Raw genomic sequence first — 19572 nt, forward strand, 5'->3', positions numbered from 1 at the left:
ATATTTCACCAACCATCACATTGCAGCTCAACGGCAACGTTATTGACAAATTACGCGTACTAGACCCTCAGATTCAACAGAAAGGGAAGGCAACACGCAGCCTACATATACTCCGCCAACAAATCACTCAAGTAACGCACATAATAAAGTAATAATAAATATCATGCTGCCGACAAGGACTCCATAAAAAACATGTACTCTGAATCGTGCATGTCTTCCTAATTAGCAGATTAACCTACCACCTTTACTATCATTACCTCACTCAGGCCGAGGTGCACCAGATGGACACTCTGCTCAATACGGCACTATAGGCAGCGCTGAGACTGCCCCAACAGGGTCCACACAGCTCCTACTACTACTCGGGCTGCACAACAATATCCACGAACTAGTCGAAGGTCATCTTAACAGCCTGTGCGAACGCGAAACGATACGACCCATTGAAGCTTTTCTCATCAGCCGCATAATATACGCTATGCCCTCTCAAAATTTAATTCGCACAAAAATCAAGATGGACCAGATCACACGGTGCGAGGACCAGGTGGCGTTCGGATTATCGCTGACTACCGGGAATGAGAGACTACATGACACAGTTGTTTGCAACGCCTTTGAAGAGCTCAAGGCAGCAGTTCTGATGAATCAGGCAGAGTGCCTCTGTCTCAGACAAGCCGGACAGCAACTACTGACTGAACTAAAATATTCGCTGAAACCGCAGTATTGCAGTGCCCGAATCCACCGGATACCAGGTCACATCACGAAGCAAACACAAGCCACGCCAATACCAAAGAATATGAATCCCGAATACCTAGAAGGCCGAAGACAAGCCCGAGCCAAGAAAGTTATAAAAACCTTTGGGAATAATCAAGAAGGGCAATACAAGGACGCAGCTCGGACAGCTAGAGGACACATCATAGTAGCAGTTCACAACAAGCCGCGGAAAAGAGCCGAGATAACGGCCTCAATAAACACAACGTGCACAGCTCCTGCCGCAGATTCAGCAATCGCAATGGCAATCAAACACAGCGACACCGCCGAGCACTCAGCACTGGTTATCCCGACTCTCAAGCAGCCTGCTGAATGCACATGGAATGCAGATTTCCACGAATTGCGCTGAGAAGCTTAGGCGACTCACTCCAAGGAGAACCTGCAATCATATGGCGGGGAGGACACCAGCGCATCCCAGGTAATGAGCGGGCACACTTCCTAGCTCGATAACTCATATCGAGCGGTAAACCACAGCCCTCTCTAAGTTAGTCCACTTACTTCCCAGGACATCCTCAACGCCAACGTTGCAAGAGAGAGCGCTTTGTCCCCTCGCATCGGCAACTGGGGTTACAAGAAACCCGCGCATACAGAGAATGCAAACACACACCTATGCCCGCTTAGGAAGAGCACACCACATTAATCCCACACAATATGCTGGCGCTTGCCCATGGTGCGGTACGTGGCCGTCACTACCACATGTGATGTGGGAATGCACAAAAAGACCACAAGAAGCAAATTCGCCTGAGATGCTTTGCTACTACAGGGAGCCGTGGGAGATCCTCCTCGCCTGGCCGGGTTGGGGGCCCAAATAGGCCTCTTGGACAAGGCGGAGAGAGTAGCTAGGATCCACTGGTGTTCTGGAATAGGAACCCACCCAACCGCTTCCCTCCCTCCCATCCTTTCCTTTTCCTTATTTCCCTCTTCCCTCTGAATAATCAATAAAGTCTTCCTCCTCAACCTCCAACGAACAATGCAGGGATGCCTCCTATCCCGGCTAGGGTACCAAACACCAAGAAAACTACATAAGGATGACCGCACACTTCTTGCGCCTAGCATTCGCAACAAAATTCAAGCGACCACAATTGCCCCGAATATGGACCCTGATGGCATGAAGGCCGATACAACGAAAGAGCACAAGCCACATTGAACACACGGGTCCTATACATCGGCATGGCCCTGTACCCACAGAAACGTGATCTATGTCTAGTCGTACTAGATATTACAGACATTCTGATGGCTTCAGCCACGCTCAACACTGTGGACAGTGGCACGGTGGAAGAGGCTGCTGTCGTCCTCGCCATCGTACATGATTCAACCATACCGGTCCGGATGGACCCATCAAAGCGGTCAGTGATTTACAGACCACATGGAGGACTTTAGCACAAGGGATGGTGATACCCTACACACCGCACCCTTACGTCATTATACCCCACAGCGTTGCACAGGTTGCGTATCATCTGCACACCTGCACACGCCTCTCTCCATGGTAATGAACACGCTAATGTGGCAGCTCGAGAGCTCGCCATCCGGGTGCCATTGGAAGAGCTGTCCAACCTGGACGACGCACCGACAAAACTACTGAACTACACTGAAACTCTACAACATTACAGACATAGCAAGAGACACTTCCCCCCACCACATCATGTCCTGGGTGGATGGATGGATGGATGGATGGATGGAAGGATGTTGTGAGCGTCCCCTTTGGAACGAGGTGGTGGGTCGCGCCACCAAGCTCTTGCTATTATACTGCCTAATGTCCTACCTAGGTTAAACAATGAAAAAAGAAAAAAAAGCACTATGAACTAGTATGCCCAAATTTTCTGATCCCCTATTGCGAACTGTGTTTTTGTACGTCTCCGTCTTTTGTAGTTTCCCTACTTTTCTTCCGCCAATGCTCCAATCGCCTCTTACTAATGCCTGTTGTGGACATGTTTGTTTACCACTGCTGCCACTGAACCAAAGTGCTTCAAAGAGGCCAGAGGTGCCTAAATCGACCGCTGGGTAGACGTCTTCCCATTCTAATAAAACATGCTCCGTCATTTCCTTAGCCTCACCGCAGCATGCAAATGCTTCTTCTTCCTTCTTAGATCTCCCTTTATAGGTGCGTGTTCTAAGGCATCTAGATCTTGCTTCGAAAAGTGATGAGCTTCCCTTTGAGTTATCATAAATTGTTTCTTTCCTGATTTCGTTTTTTCCTCTTAATAAGTTACTCATGGCAGGATTCTTTTCCGCTGCCGCCCCCAATGAGATTATTTCAGCCTCTCTGACTATCCGTTTGACCTTCTTTGTTGCTTTGTTGCCTTAACTGAGATGATGGCGTCACGTTGTGAAGGGTTCAAACTAAATCGTTTCCCTGTCTCTTTCATCTTCGCTTCTTTCACCCCACACAGTATCAGTTATATTGTCCCTATTGCGGAGCAAAGCCCAGAGTATATCATATTGCACCTGGAAGTACCCACACCCTCCGGGTTACTGCCCTGTTCGTTCACCCTCACCTTGCCCTTGCGGACCTGCGCTAACGAGCTTAGATCCCTAAAAGCGGCGACGACTTATCCGGTGGGCTCGCGGAGTGGAGCGAGCCAATATGGCCCCAAACTAAACGCTCCACCCTTCGAGGAAGTCACCCAATTTCATTAGAAATAAATGTTTTCTCCCTCTCTCTCTCTCTCCTGATTTTACAAATTATTTGAATATTCGCACATGTTCTACGATAAACAGATCGAAAGGTACTGAAACATCCCGCGCATTCCAAGCGTACTCCTTTGTTTCATTCTCGTTTGCGATGTTCGCTTCTTGCTGCTCATCTCAGTTTGGTGGAGTGTAATGCTTGATTGTTAAGCAGAATTTGTTGGACAATTACAAAAGACTCTTAGATAAAGTGCTCACCTGAGGCCGTGTGGAAGGACGAACTTTTTTCTCCTCAGGCTTGCGGCCTGTCCATCGGCATTTGAGTCCACGGTTACCACGATGGCAGCGACGTTCTGCTCCTCCGCCCTCTTGACTATAGCTTTAGTCAGGGAGCGGTTACTTAAGAGATACGTCTGCTGCCAAAGCAGGCAGTCCGGAGCGCTGGCTCTGATGTCTTCCAGCGACATGGTGCTCAGGCAGCTCACGATCATCACCGTTCCCGCGTCCCGTGCCGCTGCAGCAAATGAAGTCGAAACGGACTGACTTCTGGATCACCTGGCACTTGCCCTGGCACTCGCCTTGTCGCTTCTATAGTGCACGTCCACGTTTGAGCCGATACGTTCACAGTTTGACTGCACACATGCTAGATATTGCCACCACGGATCCGCACGCAGTAGAATGGAGTGACTTTGCTTAATGGCATGTTTTGCAGACAAGTGTAATTCGTTTTGAGATGCATTGAGCTGCGCCGCGAACAGTGTTGTATTCCTGTTCAGCTGTACTGTACCTGCAATGTGCAAACCTCTCACGCTGTCTTTTTGGTGGAATAAAATAACGTACAGAACACTCGTCCTGCTCTTGTGAGCTTTTTGAAGCATCCTATTGTTTTCATTTGCCAGCCCATCGACAATCATAATAAATGAACCCTCCGACAAACTGCATTTTCACGAATCATATGGCACACCAGTTGTACACCGCGTGTAACGTACTGGCTATGTTTCTTTCTGGTGGGACTTTTGGGTTCCTGCATGACAAGTATTAGTAAATTTTCGTCAAACAAGAGGAGTAAATTAGTGGCAGAGACACCTTTCAGTGTGAGCTGTATTAGCAAAGTTTTCGTGAGCCTAGTTTCAAGATAAAGTAAGAATGACATTTTCCAAGCAAAGACTGCCTCAACGCAGGAAATTCCTCAACGTAGGAAAAGTAGCTTCATTATATTTGAAACATTAAATTCTGGGTGAAGGGAGTCCTTATTAAAGAATTCCATCAAGACTGACTGCAGCTGTTTTTCGCCACCCGAACTAGTCATTATTTCTCAAGAACGAACCCTAGAACGCGCCGCTTGGCCCTTAGCAACAGTGCATTCTCTCTCCTGGGCGCCTGGGATTTCCAGATCATTTACCGTACTGCCATATGACCATATGCCATATATGCCATATGACGTGACCATATGGTGTCGCGGTGGTAGTGAGGGCTAAATCGAAAGTGTTCTGCAGGAGGCAGTAGATGTAATAGAGAATTATTTGGACCCGACGAGGTTAAGGTGCTACCCCTCCAAGTCGGAGCTCTCGCTGTACAGTACCACTATAAGGGCACCCAAGCCAAGGGAATGGATCCCCATGGACCAGCTGAGCATTCAGCTTCGTACAAGAAATGGCGATCACACACCTAGGTTTGATAAGATCAGGGTTCTGGGGATGATTATTGAGTCGAACGGCGCCAACAGGCCGACGATCCAGAAGATCCTTGCCAAGACAGAAAATGCGGTACGCCTAGTGAAGAGGGTTGCCAACAGGCAGACGGGGTTCAAGGAGGACAGTATGATTAAACTTATGCACGCATTTGTATTGTGTCATTTTACTTATGTGGTGGCCATGCACAAATGGAAACCATCGGAGAAGGAGAAGCTTGACACGCAGATTAGGAAGATCACGAAGGAAGTGTTGGGGGTGCCAATGTGCAACAACAGCGACCGACTTCTCCAGCTGGGAATTCATAATACCTTGGATGAGGTAGCTGAGGCTCAGGAGAGGACGCAGGTGGTGCGTCTCTCTACGAATAGCACGGGTCGCCAGATTTAGGTGTTCCTGAGGAGAAGATTTCGAAGCTTTATGTCGGTATTTCCTTGACGGTCCATAATCGGTATCACGTCAAGCCGCTTCCCAGGAACATGCATACGGTGGAAAATATTGGTAAAAGAAAGGCCAGGGAAGCTTGACTGCTGAGACTCATTCGTGATGAGAATCAGAAGGTTCGCTTTGTCGTTTCTTCATTTAACGAGGAGAGAAAGGTGTTTACCATAGTTGTCGCGGACAATGAGGGCAGTGTCGTTAACGCTGCTACCGTTCGGACTGATAGGCCAGAGGTCGCGGAGCAAGCGGCTATTGCGCTCGCCCTGGTTAACAGGCGCAGGCCTTTTGTATATAGGGATTCAAAGTCAGCCGTTAGGGCCTTTTAGAAGGGCTTGGTGGCTAAGATTGCTTTTAAAATTATGCAGACATGTGAGATCTCTCAACACTACTTATGTTGGTTCCCTGCTCACCTTGGCATGATCGAGGGAACCCCTCGGAATCTCAATGAGTCCGCTCATGAGGCAGTGCGAGATCTTACCCTCCGCTCTGCCCCGCGCAACGGCGTGGTGGTACTCCCCGAGAACAGAGACTCCCCTTCCCCATAAAATGAAATCACGAAGTATTACCTTCTTAATCGCAGGGTTTACAGTTTGCTGCATCCTAAACTAAACAGGGCTCAGGCACGTACATTACACTTACTACAGACTGGTACTTATCCTAGCCCGCGGAGACTGAACATGTTTTGTCTGGAGATGTATACAGAGCCTTATTGCCAAGATTGTGGTGCTTTAGCTACGCTCGAAGCCCTGCTATTGCGAAAGAATTGAAGACTCGGCGATCAAGGATGCGTCCAGGTGGGAGGCTGCACTTCGCAGCCCGGACCTGGATGAACAATTCTGGGCTGTCCAGCAGGCCCACGACGTGGCCGCGAGGCTTGGCCTTCCTGTCCCGACGTGGGAGATGCCCGCTTAGTGGTTAATTATTCCTACTTTCAGGACCAAATAAAGTTTTTCTTCCTTCCCGCACTGCAGTGTGTAAAGCGTTAAAAAAGTTCTCTCGCCAGTCCTTAGCTCACCACAACCCTGAAATTACCAGTAGGGTAACAACTTTGTTTTTTCTCACAGTTGCTAATAAAGGCAGATAAAAGCATTGTGCACATACCTTGTGCAGTGCCCAGCTCTCCCACCTGGTCGGCAATCATCTGTGCAGCAGTAGGAGCGAAGCCAACAGGAAAAGATATTCTCCGGCCTAGCAAAACAGTAGCAGTGTCGATCTTCGATACGTCCACAAGGACCTTAGGCCTGAACCGAAGCCTGCGTAACAAGTTTTCAAATATTTTGTCATAATGACCCATTTTAAAGGAATTTCATTTTTTTTTAATTTTGCGAAAAAGATTTTAGCATCAAACTCTTGCTTGTATTGCCTGTTTTATTCAGAGTATGCGTACTCCCAATGCCAAACGAAAATTTGGTTTTCACCTCTTCTTTTTGACTGCAGTTCCTTATTGCCATTTTAATTCTACTACCGTGTACCGCATTACTACTCCTGCATGTATTCTTGCCCCTACGGGGCCTGGGAAGGCCACATGAATGCCGAATATGAAATGTGAGTGGCTGGTTATGGCATCTTCTAAAACAATGGAAAAGCAGTGCGTGAAATGAGGAACTGATGCCACCTCCAAAAGCAAATGGAAGGATTGCTGTAATATACGGACGAAATAAGACGAAAGGCTAGCGCCGCGGCATTTGATGAAAAGTGCAACGAAAATGGCAACCAAACATGTCAGCATTCTGATGTAAGAATTGCAATATCCAAAAAACTTACTGCAGAAGTCATCTCATGAATAGTGTCGACGGGGATCTCGTTGGCATTCGTCTAGCGGGTTATACGTGAAGTCACTTTATTTATCATGGGTAGGGCTGAATCTAAGACTTAGCTTATGTTGGCCATATATGGCTTTCACCAGTATTACGAAAGTTACTTTCCACGAACCCATACACAGTCTCAATGGATCTGCGCAGCAAAATTGCGTCCAAGGAATATTTTCTCGAAATGAAGTTTCAAGAACAGGCCACGTGTACTTCCACTAAAGCTGCAATAATAGGAAAGATGTGTGTACAATGGTGGATTGTAGGCTTCACTTTAATCTGGCAGGTCATGTATTTAGATCCGAACATGTATTAAATTATAGGGAATGTCAAAAAATCGAACCGAGCGCACGCAAAGCGCGAAAACATATCGATTCAAGATAGGGGTTCAGGATGCAGCGCACGTATCCATATTAATAATATTGACAACCATGCGTGGGTGCACAATGATGCATGCAATATATTGTTTCAAATGAGGTACCTCGTGAACGCTGCGGTGTTCTCCCTGAGAGTGCGTTCCCGGGCCACTCCGAGGGCGATGTAGCTTCTGGTGGCATTGTCTGGTTTGGCCTCTGCCAATCGTTGGATATCCGTTAGGGTAAACACAGTGTTGTTCTGCTCGACTTTCTCGGGCTCTGCTCGTATCCAGTCACCGCTCACTGCAGTAACCGTGGTTTTTCAATGAGCGTGATGTCGCACAGACTCGTAAGTTTTCTCGGCGTGCGGTGTACGCGGTTTATGTTACTACGGCATTCGTTCAAAAGCCCCAAAGCTGCTAGGTAACTGCCCTTTATGGGAAATTTACGCCCAGCGGCAGAAAAAATACATTGCCTAATTTACGCGTGATGACAATTTTCACCACTATTTATCACCTTCAATATCAACAAGCTGAAAATAAAAAATACTGTGGCGCTCGTGCTATGAAGGACACTCCGCCGGAAGTGGGGGGGGGGGGTGCTATAAATTAGTTTCATCATCATCATCAGCAGCAGCAGCAGCAGCCTGGCTACGCTCACTTCAGGGCAAAGGCCTCTCCAATACTTCTCCGACTGCCCCGGCCGGGTGCTAATTGTGGCCAAGTTGTCCCTGCACACTTCGTAATCACATTCGTACCCCTAAATTTCTGCCGCCACCTGCTACGCTTCCATTCTCTTGGAATCCAGTCCGTAACGCTTAATGAACAGCGGTTGTCTGCCCTCCTCATTACGTGCCTCGCCCACGGCCATTCCTTTTTCTTGATTTCAACTAAGATGTCGATAACTCGCGTTTGTTCCCTCACGAAATCTGCTGTCTCCTTATCCCCCTTAACGTTACACCTTCATTCTTCTTTCCATAGCTCACTGCGTCGTCCTCAATTTAAGTAGAGGCCTTTTCGTAAGCCTCCAGGTTTGCACGTCACATCACCACGTCTGTATTGTACACCAAGCGGAATGCTTCCTCTGCAGCCTGGGACGGAACCAGTAACCTCGTGCTAAGGAGCAGAACACACTTACCAATGATCCGCCACAACTGATATTTGCTGTTGATTGAAACGGTCGTAAATAAGTACGTTTCTTTTAAATACAAGATATCGTCACGCTGCGAGAGACTGCTGAAGTAACATTATTTGCAGATAACGTGCTGATATGTGCAAGGTATACATGGCGCCATTAACCTCTCATAGAGAAAAGATATGGCATTAGCTGCGATGTTATACTCAGAAAGCATAGCTCTCTCTTAAAGTTGATTTTAGGTCACAAGGGAGCGCACGCAATGTAATCAAAGCGCTGCAGGAATGTCTGATTCCCTCACCAAGTGATGGAACGTGCAGATGTGGTTGCTAATTATTAGCCTTGGTGTCGTTTTCAATGTCGGCTTGTGTGTTTACTCATTAGAACCACCACCACAACACCATCAAGTGATCATTTTTTAATATTTTTACCTCTCTTTAACCAATTACCTAAATAAGTATGTACGTTCACGATACGGCTTGTTAAACAATTTAATGTCATCTTCACGATAATGCGTCTCTGGTGTCGCGACACAGTTTCATAGGTTAATGAGCTTGGGTTGGGATTTATCAATAGTTTCCCCACCACGGCTTGTGTTTTGCATGCGCACATTTGTACATCGCACCGGTAGTGTTGCTCTTAAAAAACCCGCTGCTTTGAGCCATCGGTTCCGTTTCTATAGTGGAAAGGTTCCTTATTAGTGCTTGCTGCCCTCTTCTTACATTTCAGCGCAAGCTTGCAGCAGTGTGCTTATTTAGTCTACAGTAGCATGGGTTATAACATTTTGCTGACATTTCAGGCTCAGGTTCTTATTCATTCTTATTCATTTATGTTTCCATATATATTTATTTCGCTGTGTAAACACAGGCGGATCCCGCCCAAGCATTTATGAGTGCAGGCAGGGCCTTTATCAAGGGTTCTAAAACACCAATGATTATTCTTTATAGACTTGCTAGTGTTGTTTGCGAAGAAGAAATGAATTATGTAATACTGTTCTGAGTTCTATTAAAGGGGAGACATAGCTTGAAATTAGCTAACTGTAGAGAAACAATCGGTAAAACTGTCAGCGCTGGTAGACAATAAACTGACATTCAAGCTTATCCCACCAGCAAGCTACAGGAAGCAGTAAAAACATAAGTTTGGGCTGCGTGAAATAAGTAAACATTTTGATTCTCCTTTTTTCACTCTATATTAACCCCTCCCGCGTCCCTATGCAGAGTAGCACGTTAGTAATTGCGTGCACGTTGGGCGAAACCTCTGACATCTTATAAAGGATTTCTCTACCCCTCCATAAACCGCAACAAATAAACTTCGCATTGCAAATAACAAGATGTATACAGTGAAAAACAATCATAGTTTCACCATCCAATTCGACAACACAATAAAGGGAGCAGAGAAGCTATATACGAAACTTCACAGTACCCAGAGCAGCCAGGTAACATTTGTTGGAAGTAGTTCCGAGCAGCAGCCTACTTTATTTGTGACTGCGGCGAGATTAGAAGGTATTTGCAAGATACGTCCAGTGCCAAGCGGCATGAGAAGATAGAATATTTTTCTATTCAGTAAAGGATGGGGGTAATATAACACTAACAAAAGCTTACAATACTTTCTTTATTTGCAACGCCTCATTATGAATACATTGTGTTGTGCTGCCCTGTGACTTGAAATTATCGTTAACATAGAGCTCTGGTTTCTCATTAACAACAGAGATAAGGCCAGGCCATATTTATTCTGTATGACACATTAGTGGCACTACGCGTTTTGGTACGGTCTCTGCACGAATGCTACTTCGACAATCTCTCACAGCGTGATGATTTGCGACCAGATACGTGAAAGAATACAGAACAATGTACTTCATAAAACGGAACATAATGAAGAATAGAAGAACGGGAGGGCAAATAGAAATTGCTTCATTATTGCACAAAATATTCACCATCGAAATTTCCAATACAATCAAGCCAATATCCATGCAACATAGAATGTAATAGAGAATTCTACGGACTACTTTCAACCTCTCCACGAGGCATTTCTATTGAGTAGAGCAAGCACCTCTCATAGAGCTACTGCGTAATCAAAGAGTACAGATAGCATACATGAATACCTCAGCAAATATATTGTGATAGCCTTACATGCGTTCTAGGTATACGCCTCGACAGCTAGTGGGGCATCCAAGACGGGTGAAGAGAAGAAACACGAAGTGCGGCAGGCTAGCCCAACCTTGACGGGCAGTCAGCTGACCAAGGCTGTCGCGACTAACTCTGCCTGGCTTATCAAAAAGAGCCTTTCGGGTGGCGTAGCAAATTCTACGAAACTGTGACCCTACGGCTTTCACCAAAGTTCATACGGATGATACCACTATTGGATTCAGCACGGCCGTTATTTAACGCATCGATACCAAAGAACATGGCATTGCCTATGCGAGCAGCTCCCTGAGCAAGTCCGAGTGCAACTACAACGTCGCAGAGGAAGAATGTCTTGAAGTGATTTTCAAAGTACAGCGCTTCCGGTCATGCCTGTATAGGCGCCCTTTTGCTGTGGTGACAGACCATCATTCTCCCTGCTAGCTGGCTACTACAGGAGCATGCTTTCACCGTCTGTTATGAAAGCGGTTGGCGGCACGCCAACGGTAACTGCCTCTCACGTATTTGTTTGGCTTGTCAAACAAAAATTCCTTGCTTGCAGTTTCGCGGGTGATGACTGTTCTAGTGTAAATATTGCTGGCTATCCATAGGCTTCCGGCTCAAAGTCGTTGCCAGTTTGCCGTTTTCGGTGTAGACCGTCGAGTCAAAGATGTTGATTTGACAAGGAGAGTGGCGAGTAGTAAATTTTATACTCGGGTGAAAGCAATTTAAATGTCTAATTAAGTCTGTTAACGCGCTTGTGCCGTGTTCCCATATCATAAATATGTCGTCAATGTAAGGCGAATAGGTTAGTGGTTTTGAAGGGTAGGGTCTCAACAGGTCTGCTTCAAGCTTTCCCATGAAAATGGTCGCATACCTGAGAGCGAATGATGTTCCCATGCTAGTGTCAAAAGGTTGCGGGTAGTGAACAGAATCAAATTCGAAATAGTTGAGCGTGACAACTCACTTAAGGATTGTCAGGTAAACTTCGGGAGTGTGCGCTTGGCGATTGACTGCTATCGATTTCGATAGGGCTTCAATCCATTCTCTCATGGGTACGTTAGTTTAAAGGGCAGAAACCTCCTAAGTAAATAGAATAGCGCGGTCGGAAAAAAATTCGTAGATGTTGAAGCCATTTCAATTCACACAAAATTCAGCCAACATCATTCCCGCGTAATTAAAGCACATTGTCAAAGCCAGTCAGTCACTTCTAAGCGAACGGCCGTTTACAGTTCGTTTTTGCAGCAGCTACCACGCACACTTCTTCCTCGACTTCTAGCGTAACTAGTGCGTGCCACTATGTGTTGTCCCTCCAGGTGTAAAACTTGCAGACACCTTCGAAGTGACATTAAAACAAAAAGCAATGCAAATAGTTGTACACGCGAAGTGAAAACTACCTTTCCATGTACAAGTTACGGTCTGATTTCTATGCTTGAATTTTCCTTTTGTAAGAAAGAATATATCGGTGAAACTGGACAATCAAAAAACATTAGATTAAATGGACCTCACTAGGACACAGCTAAAAAGCTTCCCAAAGCCTTCGCCGAGCATTTCAACCAACCAGGTCATTACGTTGATGAACTCAAATTTTACATCTTAAAGTGAAACTTACGTTCTGAGCGAGAAAAAATATACAGAAGATCATACGTTACCCATAGGTTCAAGAAATTGCAACCAATAGGTATAAACGTTGAAAGGGATCTTTAGAATGTATACGCTGTGCTAAATTTTAAGCGACAGGGACAACACTTAGCTTAGTTGGCTAGTGTGTTTTTTTCTTCCTTCCTTTCTTACCTTTTCTTTCTTTTATATATATATTATTGAATTTCAGTTACGTTGTATTTTTATTTCTTGACGAGCACCATTTTATGCGCCCCTTTTATTGCACTTTCAGAGACACGATAGCCCACGACCTCCAGCGAAGCAGGTAATAGAAAGGTGCGGTGCACATGGCCATTGAAATGGCGGCTGACACACGGCCGTGTCACCGGCCTTGTGCAGAGCACTCCTTTATTCTCAATTATACACCCTCGTCTCTAACACACCTTCGGTCGTTTCCGCACCCACCTGCCTTACACCCTCTCCTCTTTATAGGAAGAATGCCTAGATATACTGTGCCGTGGAAAGCATATGTCTCCTTGAAAAAGGCAAGTCCACTGGTAACGTTGGCTCCCCCTTTTACCTTGTTCCGGTTTTGCTTATCTTCTTTAACTTCCATCTACAGCCTTCCCCGTGTTTTCCCTGGATTACATGTGCAAGCAATACACGGCACATGGAAGTAACAGCCAACTAGAATCAAGTAAAGCAATGTAACTACAACACAGAAACAGCATTTCCCTGCATGCAAACAATACCCAAGCACCCGGTCAAGTTTGCATTAAAAAATTGTCAAACAGAGTGGGTTAAATATGTCTCTGTTGAGTTCATTCCACTATATTGTTGTTCTGTCTTGGAACGCGTATTTCAAAACACTCATTTCTACCGTTTCGAAAGCATGTTATACCACCATGACTGATTTAAAAATAACTGCAGCTAAATGAACTGCAAAATTAGGAAAGTGTTTGTTTTGGTTACTGGTTTCTTCTGTAAGCATTTAAATTAGAACCGACTGAAGTAACACTCTGAAGGAAACTGCAATAGTGATTTGTAGCACGGTGTTGAGAGACACTAACAAGCGAATTTCCCTTTCATCATTTCAAGCACACCATGAACGTTCCGGCATAGCAAACACGTGCATTCAAATATGCGTATTGGCTGCAGAACTTAGTTAAAACAGGCACTTTAGATTTTCGTTCTTCAAATGAGCATTTCAGACAAATGTAAAATTGAGAGCAGTGCCTTTATAAGGGTAATTCGGAGACTACACCGCATGATTGTTCCAGGAAGCACTCCCTGTGTCTCATTCATTTTATTGGCGTTTTGTATGTTTTCATACGATGATCAGGTGTGGTTCTACCCAAGAAATTGTGTTTTTAATGCTAATCTAGCCAATTTCTTCATTTCTTTTTCCAAGCGTGCTCCACAATAATTCCTAAGCAACCTTGCCAGTAGTCAGGAGGGCGATAAATACGGCCTTGGCGTTTTAACAGCGAAGTTCTCTATGCCTAGGATCCCGGGATTTCTTCGTGGCGTGACGTCCACCGAAAACTACCATCATCTATGGTTCATACGCCCACATGCAATGGCGCATACCCCCGTAACGCCGAGGCTACGAGCTTTCAGCTAATTAACACGCATAGTGCACACTACCATTGGGATCACGAATACAACATACAGAGCAGCATACGTTTCATTGAAGAGCAAGCTAAAAACAAGCATACGAACCACATAAGTCATAATAAGGCTTTCCTGCACCTACATTCATCATGAAGCACGTAACGCTTCCCACAAACGTTTCGCGGTAAATAATACTGTGATTAACACTTGCGTTGGGGCTAGTTGGAATAAGATACTTATCAAGCAGCGATGCTCCTTCATAAGTAGAAGTGGAGAGCAATCTTGTAGCGCTGCTTTATAAGTACAACTAGAGATTACTGTTGCGCAAGGTGCTACGGCGAGGACAGCTTGACCGCAGCATGCGAAACAGGGCGTGACGTAACTGAATTTTCCTAGCTAAAAGCAGAACGCGTTTAGCAATTCAGTTTTGTTTTGGCAATGCTATAGGAAGGGGCCCCGTATAGTGACGACTTCTTCAAATATAATCAAATATTGTGACGAGCACAATATTTGATTATTTCGGATCTTCAGTATAACTCCACAGCGATGTCTTAACGTATCTTCCCATATACTTACGTGGTGATAAGTTGATAACAACGAGGAGCACGACGACACCAGCATTGGCAGCATGCTGGGACATGTTAGTGAGACGATAGGGAGAGCCCTAGGCCTATTTGTGGTGCCGACATGCAGCTTCTAAACAAAGAGGACAACAAACGAACCAAACACAGAATAAAAGTGAGCAGAGCATTCGAAATACTTGAAAATGTATTATCAAAAAATATAGAAGTGCTTTCATGACATCCAGAAAAAATTTTGACAGAACCCATCTGCCGATTGCTGTCGGCGGTGAAGCGTTCAGCAATGAATGATTACACCCCCACAACATATTGTCACCATCAAAAATATATATACATCAGGCATGTAGTGCAACGGAGCTCCTCTTACACGCGTGTATGGATGCATGGATGCTGTGAGTGTTCCCTTTAGACGGGGTGGTGTGCCCTTTGTTTATCCATACCCCGAGATGTTTGTAAATAACATTAGTAAGCGCCATCTAACGCCACCCCCGTGAAACCTGAGCGGGGCTTCCAAATTGCATATGGTGCCGACGTGCGTGAGAGCTGACAAACGCGTTATGCGGCAAACAGGCTCCTCTCGCGTGCTTCTTGTTGGACACGCTGCGCCACTTCACGGTGTGGACGAGATGTTCGCGCGCGGCCAACGAGGCAACACGCGTGGGGGACCGGTGACCGCGAAAGGTGATAATGGTTCGCTCGCTTGCCGCGCACTCACTGACACACTCAGTGACGCAAGTTGACGACCGGTTAATTGCAGAGGCACATTCCCAATGAACTCATGGCTCGGATCGCTAAAGCGTTGTCATGAAAGGTATTCACTGAAAAGCAGTACATGCCCAGTGCATTTGTGGCGCAGCCTGCTAAAGCGCCGGGTTGCTGTGCTTGAAGAAACCTCGGCACGGCGGCTCAATTCCTCTCAGCATTCAATAAAATTATGGTATTTTTCTCCTCATGGAACAGTGGCAGATTCCCAGTCCCACATACTTAGTTACGCAAGGTGGTGCCAAAGATGTTCATTGAGGAGCGTCCAGACACCTACTGGCACGCACTCAGTTTACCATATTGGCATCGGAGAGCTTCCTCGAAGACCAGCGCAGACCGAGTGGTACATACCCAGTGCTCCACACGTCAGAGTTGCTTCGGATGACTACCTGATCCAACTTCCTCAGTAGTCCATGCCGTCGGGAAATATATCATGTGAAGAGCGGCCGATATGTAAACATTGTCATATGCTAAGCGGCCCAAGTTTGCCCGATGGTTGCTTCTAAGCCCCGTTCCCTCAGCACCGCAGCGCGATGCTATACCCACTCGACCACGGACTACCCAAGGACACCGGTAGGCGGTAAAACTGTTAGATAGAAACACGTACACAAAAATCGCTAACTTGGTAGATTCTTCACGTTCGGAAATGTGTGAAGTATCCTAAGATTACTAACCCAATTAACATGTCGTGCGGCGGTCGGGCTACTCTCCCGCGCTTTTTTCTGTACACAATGTGCGTCAAGTGTCGCTCTCGAGAAGTCGGTGCGGGGCGTCTGAGACGAGAATCGCGGCGTGCCAGTGCGCGAGAGACCCGACAATTATTGCCTCGCTTGTAGCAGACCCAGTCGTAGAGAGTAAGAAAAATCTCGGGGAAAACGGGGCTAACTGGACAGTTATTCCTAAAAAGGGCACTTTCGTCCCTCAAGGGACTAACTGCATGAACATGCGTGCCATGCGCAAATTTCGGAGAGTAAGTGCTTAGTCCCTGGTCGGAATGAGAGCAACGGGAAGACGGATGGCTACAGTTACTCCCCATGCACTCTGCTGTTTTGGTCCGTGTCGTTCAATTATGCGGCGAAAAGGGTATTGTCTATAAGTCGTGAATAGTTCGAAGTTCATGCACTCTCTATTGAACTGCACGTAAAGCAGCACTTTGGCTCTTCGTGAGAAAACTGCGCAAAATTTAAAAGATCGAATGTAAAGGGCCATGCACTTCTTGCGCACGCCATAAGTGAGCGATACATATTACACGTGCAAGTCATTGCTAGACTCGTAGATTTTCTTGGTCAATAGTACGGTTCCTTCCGTTACAAAGAAGATTACAGACTCAACTGAAGCGATGTGTAGCTCAAACGGGACATGCTAAACGTCGGAGAAATTGGCCTTCTCTGTCGCCTTGGGTGCCCCGTTTGAGCTCGTTACATGTATACATCGCGTAGTGCCTCAATTTAGATAACCCTCAGGATAATCGGCCAGATTTCTTCTTACAATCGCTTATGGTTGCAAATGCACTCAACATTAGACTCTCCCCGAATATCATACCCAAAATGCCGAATCGCTTTTACATTGGTGAGCCTGTGTTGCGAAGCTTAAAATAATATAAAAAAGGCCTGCCGGGGTTATGTGCTTGGAGTACCTATCTTGTGAGCTTGAGGGCGCGAGTTTGAATCCTGCTTTCAGGCACCTTATTATTTTCTTTTCTTTCAGCTAAGTAATATTTTTATCAGGGTATGAATGCCTAATTTCATTAATTATACCTTTGCGGAGCATCGGAAAGAATGACCGTTACTCCCTTGAAAAGCATCGGAAAAGAGAAACTGTTAGACCTCGAAGGAGTACCCGCATGAGGAGTAGCAGTTGATCCCCTGACACTTACCCCCTAAATGGAGAATTGGTTGTGGCAAATCAGTTCATCCCCTTAAAGGTTTAGCTTCAATACCCTATTTCCCTCTTTTCTTCTTAGAGTGTATGTACTCGGTGACGCATATGTGTGAAAGGTCCATTGAAGTGCAGAACATACCGAGTGAGTTCATGATATTCCTTAATGCGCTTTGTGAAAGACGTTTATTGAAAGGTGACACATACCGCCTCCGTCTGTGGTGCAGCCTTGCTAAATCGTCGGGTTCCTTTACTTGAGAAACTCGTATGGTCTGGTTTCCATACTCCCACTAGTGGAGAAATTGAAAGGATCCTTTTGTTACTGTAGAGGGGCACTAGCCTAGTGGCAAATACGCAGCGAAACAAGTTGGCATTAAAGAGATTCATTGAAGACCAGCGCGAATTGAATGCCACATACACACTTCTCCAATTCGGCATCAAAAAGTGTCAATAAACAGAGATACATAAACAATCCCGAATCTAAACGCACTCATGTGGTGTCAAAGAGGTTCTTTGAATACACACATTTCCTCAGACTCAGTGACCCAAGTTGGTGCGAGATTTGATTTAAAAAATGGCTCCTTTAGTCCAGCAGTGTGATGCACTACCTATTGGACCATTCTGTGGCAAGTAACCCCGGCAGGTGAGAAAATGTCTGGACACGCAGAAACACAAGTATATGGACTTCCAGTTAGCCCCAGAAAAGTGCCTGTACTATCCTAAGAATGCTAAAGCAAGAAACAATTCTGCGTTAACAACTCTATTATCAATTTTTACAAGGTTTTCTCGCTAGCCAATTCTTTATTGAGATGCTTGTGGCAGTGATCGTAATGCTATTGTATAACAACGGGTCTGCGGGGAAATTCATGGCCGATGAAGTTACCTGTTAAGTACAGCGCGCACATCCACTCGTTTACCTTTATTTTGAGCAACGTGCAAACATTCTGCTGTCAAGTGTACTAAAGAAAAAAAACTGCAGCGCGTGGGTTTCAGAATCTACAATTTATGCTACTTCATGCACGTGTTTTCAATATATGAGCCACAGGCTAAAAAACTGTCATAAATGCATCCTACTGTCATAATATGCTGTGCAGTAGTAGCAGTAACCTCTGCTTTAGGATTCTCATCGTAAATTGCGTTTTATTGATATTGTGGATTTCGTTATTCTTCTTTACAGGGTGGTCTCTTCAGTGAAATGTCAACGTAGCACAAGGTATAGCGGTCTCTGCTTCGACGACAAGGACGACGATGACGGTACAATGATGATGACAGTGTTGGTGAGATCGCCAGCACCAAAAGCTGATGCCTCATAAGACCAAGACGATGATGAGGAACACAGTAACTATAAGAGCAAAACAATGCCGCTTATGATGGCCTATGCTGGTACCACAAATGCCAAGTGACGTCAGCAATGAGAAAATGGCGATAAAGGATTCACGAGAATGGCAACTAAGGCAGCACGAAGTCTCTCGCGCAGCGGACGCTTGAGGATCGCTGGGTGCTGAGGACCATGTATCTTGCCATGTGACTTCCACTTGAAAAGGACTTTTGCCATGGACGTGACGACCATGTCGGCGAGGGGCTGTGAAAATCTCACCTAGAGCCCTGAGCAGCCGTCTTCTAACATAAGGTTTCATTGGCACTATTTCTTCTCTTCCGAATGTTTGCTATCACACGCACCTTTCTTTCCATTCATGTGCCGTCACCCATGTAGAACGCAGTAGATCAAGAATTAGCTCTATTGTATAAAGCGAATACAAAACGCCGCCTCTAACTACTCAATTACTTCTAAAAATACTAAGCACACATTTTTTTTGCAAAACCCTGCCATGACTACTAAAAACCAATACAAAGCGCTTTTGGAGCGTAGTAAAATGCAGCGTAGTAAAGGGGTTGCAGTGGTGGCGTAGAGGTGTGGCCTGATCCCGGTGACCAGAACCGGTAACGCACTCCCTCACCAGAGCAGGATTGGCCACCCTGGTGCAGTATTTGGCCACAACCTCCTATATGAACACGACAAAAACGCCAATGTATGAAAGCCTCTAACCCTACAGCTTGAATAGAACTGGCAGAACTTTCGACGTTAATCAACAAGCGTAAGACAGCTGACATAAGGAAGTATAATATGGATAGAATTGAACATGTTCTCAGGAAAGGAGGAAGCCTAAAAACAGTGAAGAAGAAACTAGGAATTG

General features: G+C 45.7%; 1 protein-coding gene across 1 annotated transcript in view; it reads right to left on the bottom strand.

Annotated features, from left to right (window-relative positions):
• Positions 1-18947, bottom strand: part of LOC135914286 (L-lactate oxidase-like) — a 42181-nt gene extending 23234 nt beyond the window's left edge. The window contains exons 1-4 of the mRNA XM_070524645.1: positions 18839-18947; positions 14733-14787; positions 6624-6775; positions 3649-3904 (exon numbers count right to left, since the gene is read on the bottom strand). Coding sequence (XP_070380746.1) covers positions 3649-3904; positions 6624-6775; positions 14733-14787; positions 18839-18947 — 572 coding nt within the window. The remainder of the gene's footprint in view (positions 1-3648; positions 3905-6623; positions 6776-14732; positions 14788-18838) is intronic.
• Between the last annotated feature and the right edge of the window lie 625 nt (positions 18948-19572).

The sequence above is a fragment of the Dermacentor albipictus genome, chromosome 8 (genome assembly GCF_038994185.2).
Source record: "Dermacentor albipictus isolate Rhodes 1998 colony chromosome 8, USDA_Dalb.pri_finalv2, whole genome shotgun sequence".
Classification (NCBI taxonomy): domain Eukaryota; kingdom Metazoa; phylum Arthropoda; class Arachnida; order Ixodida; family Ixodidae; genus Dermacentor; species Dermacentor albipictus.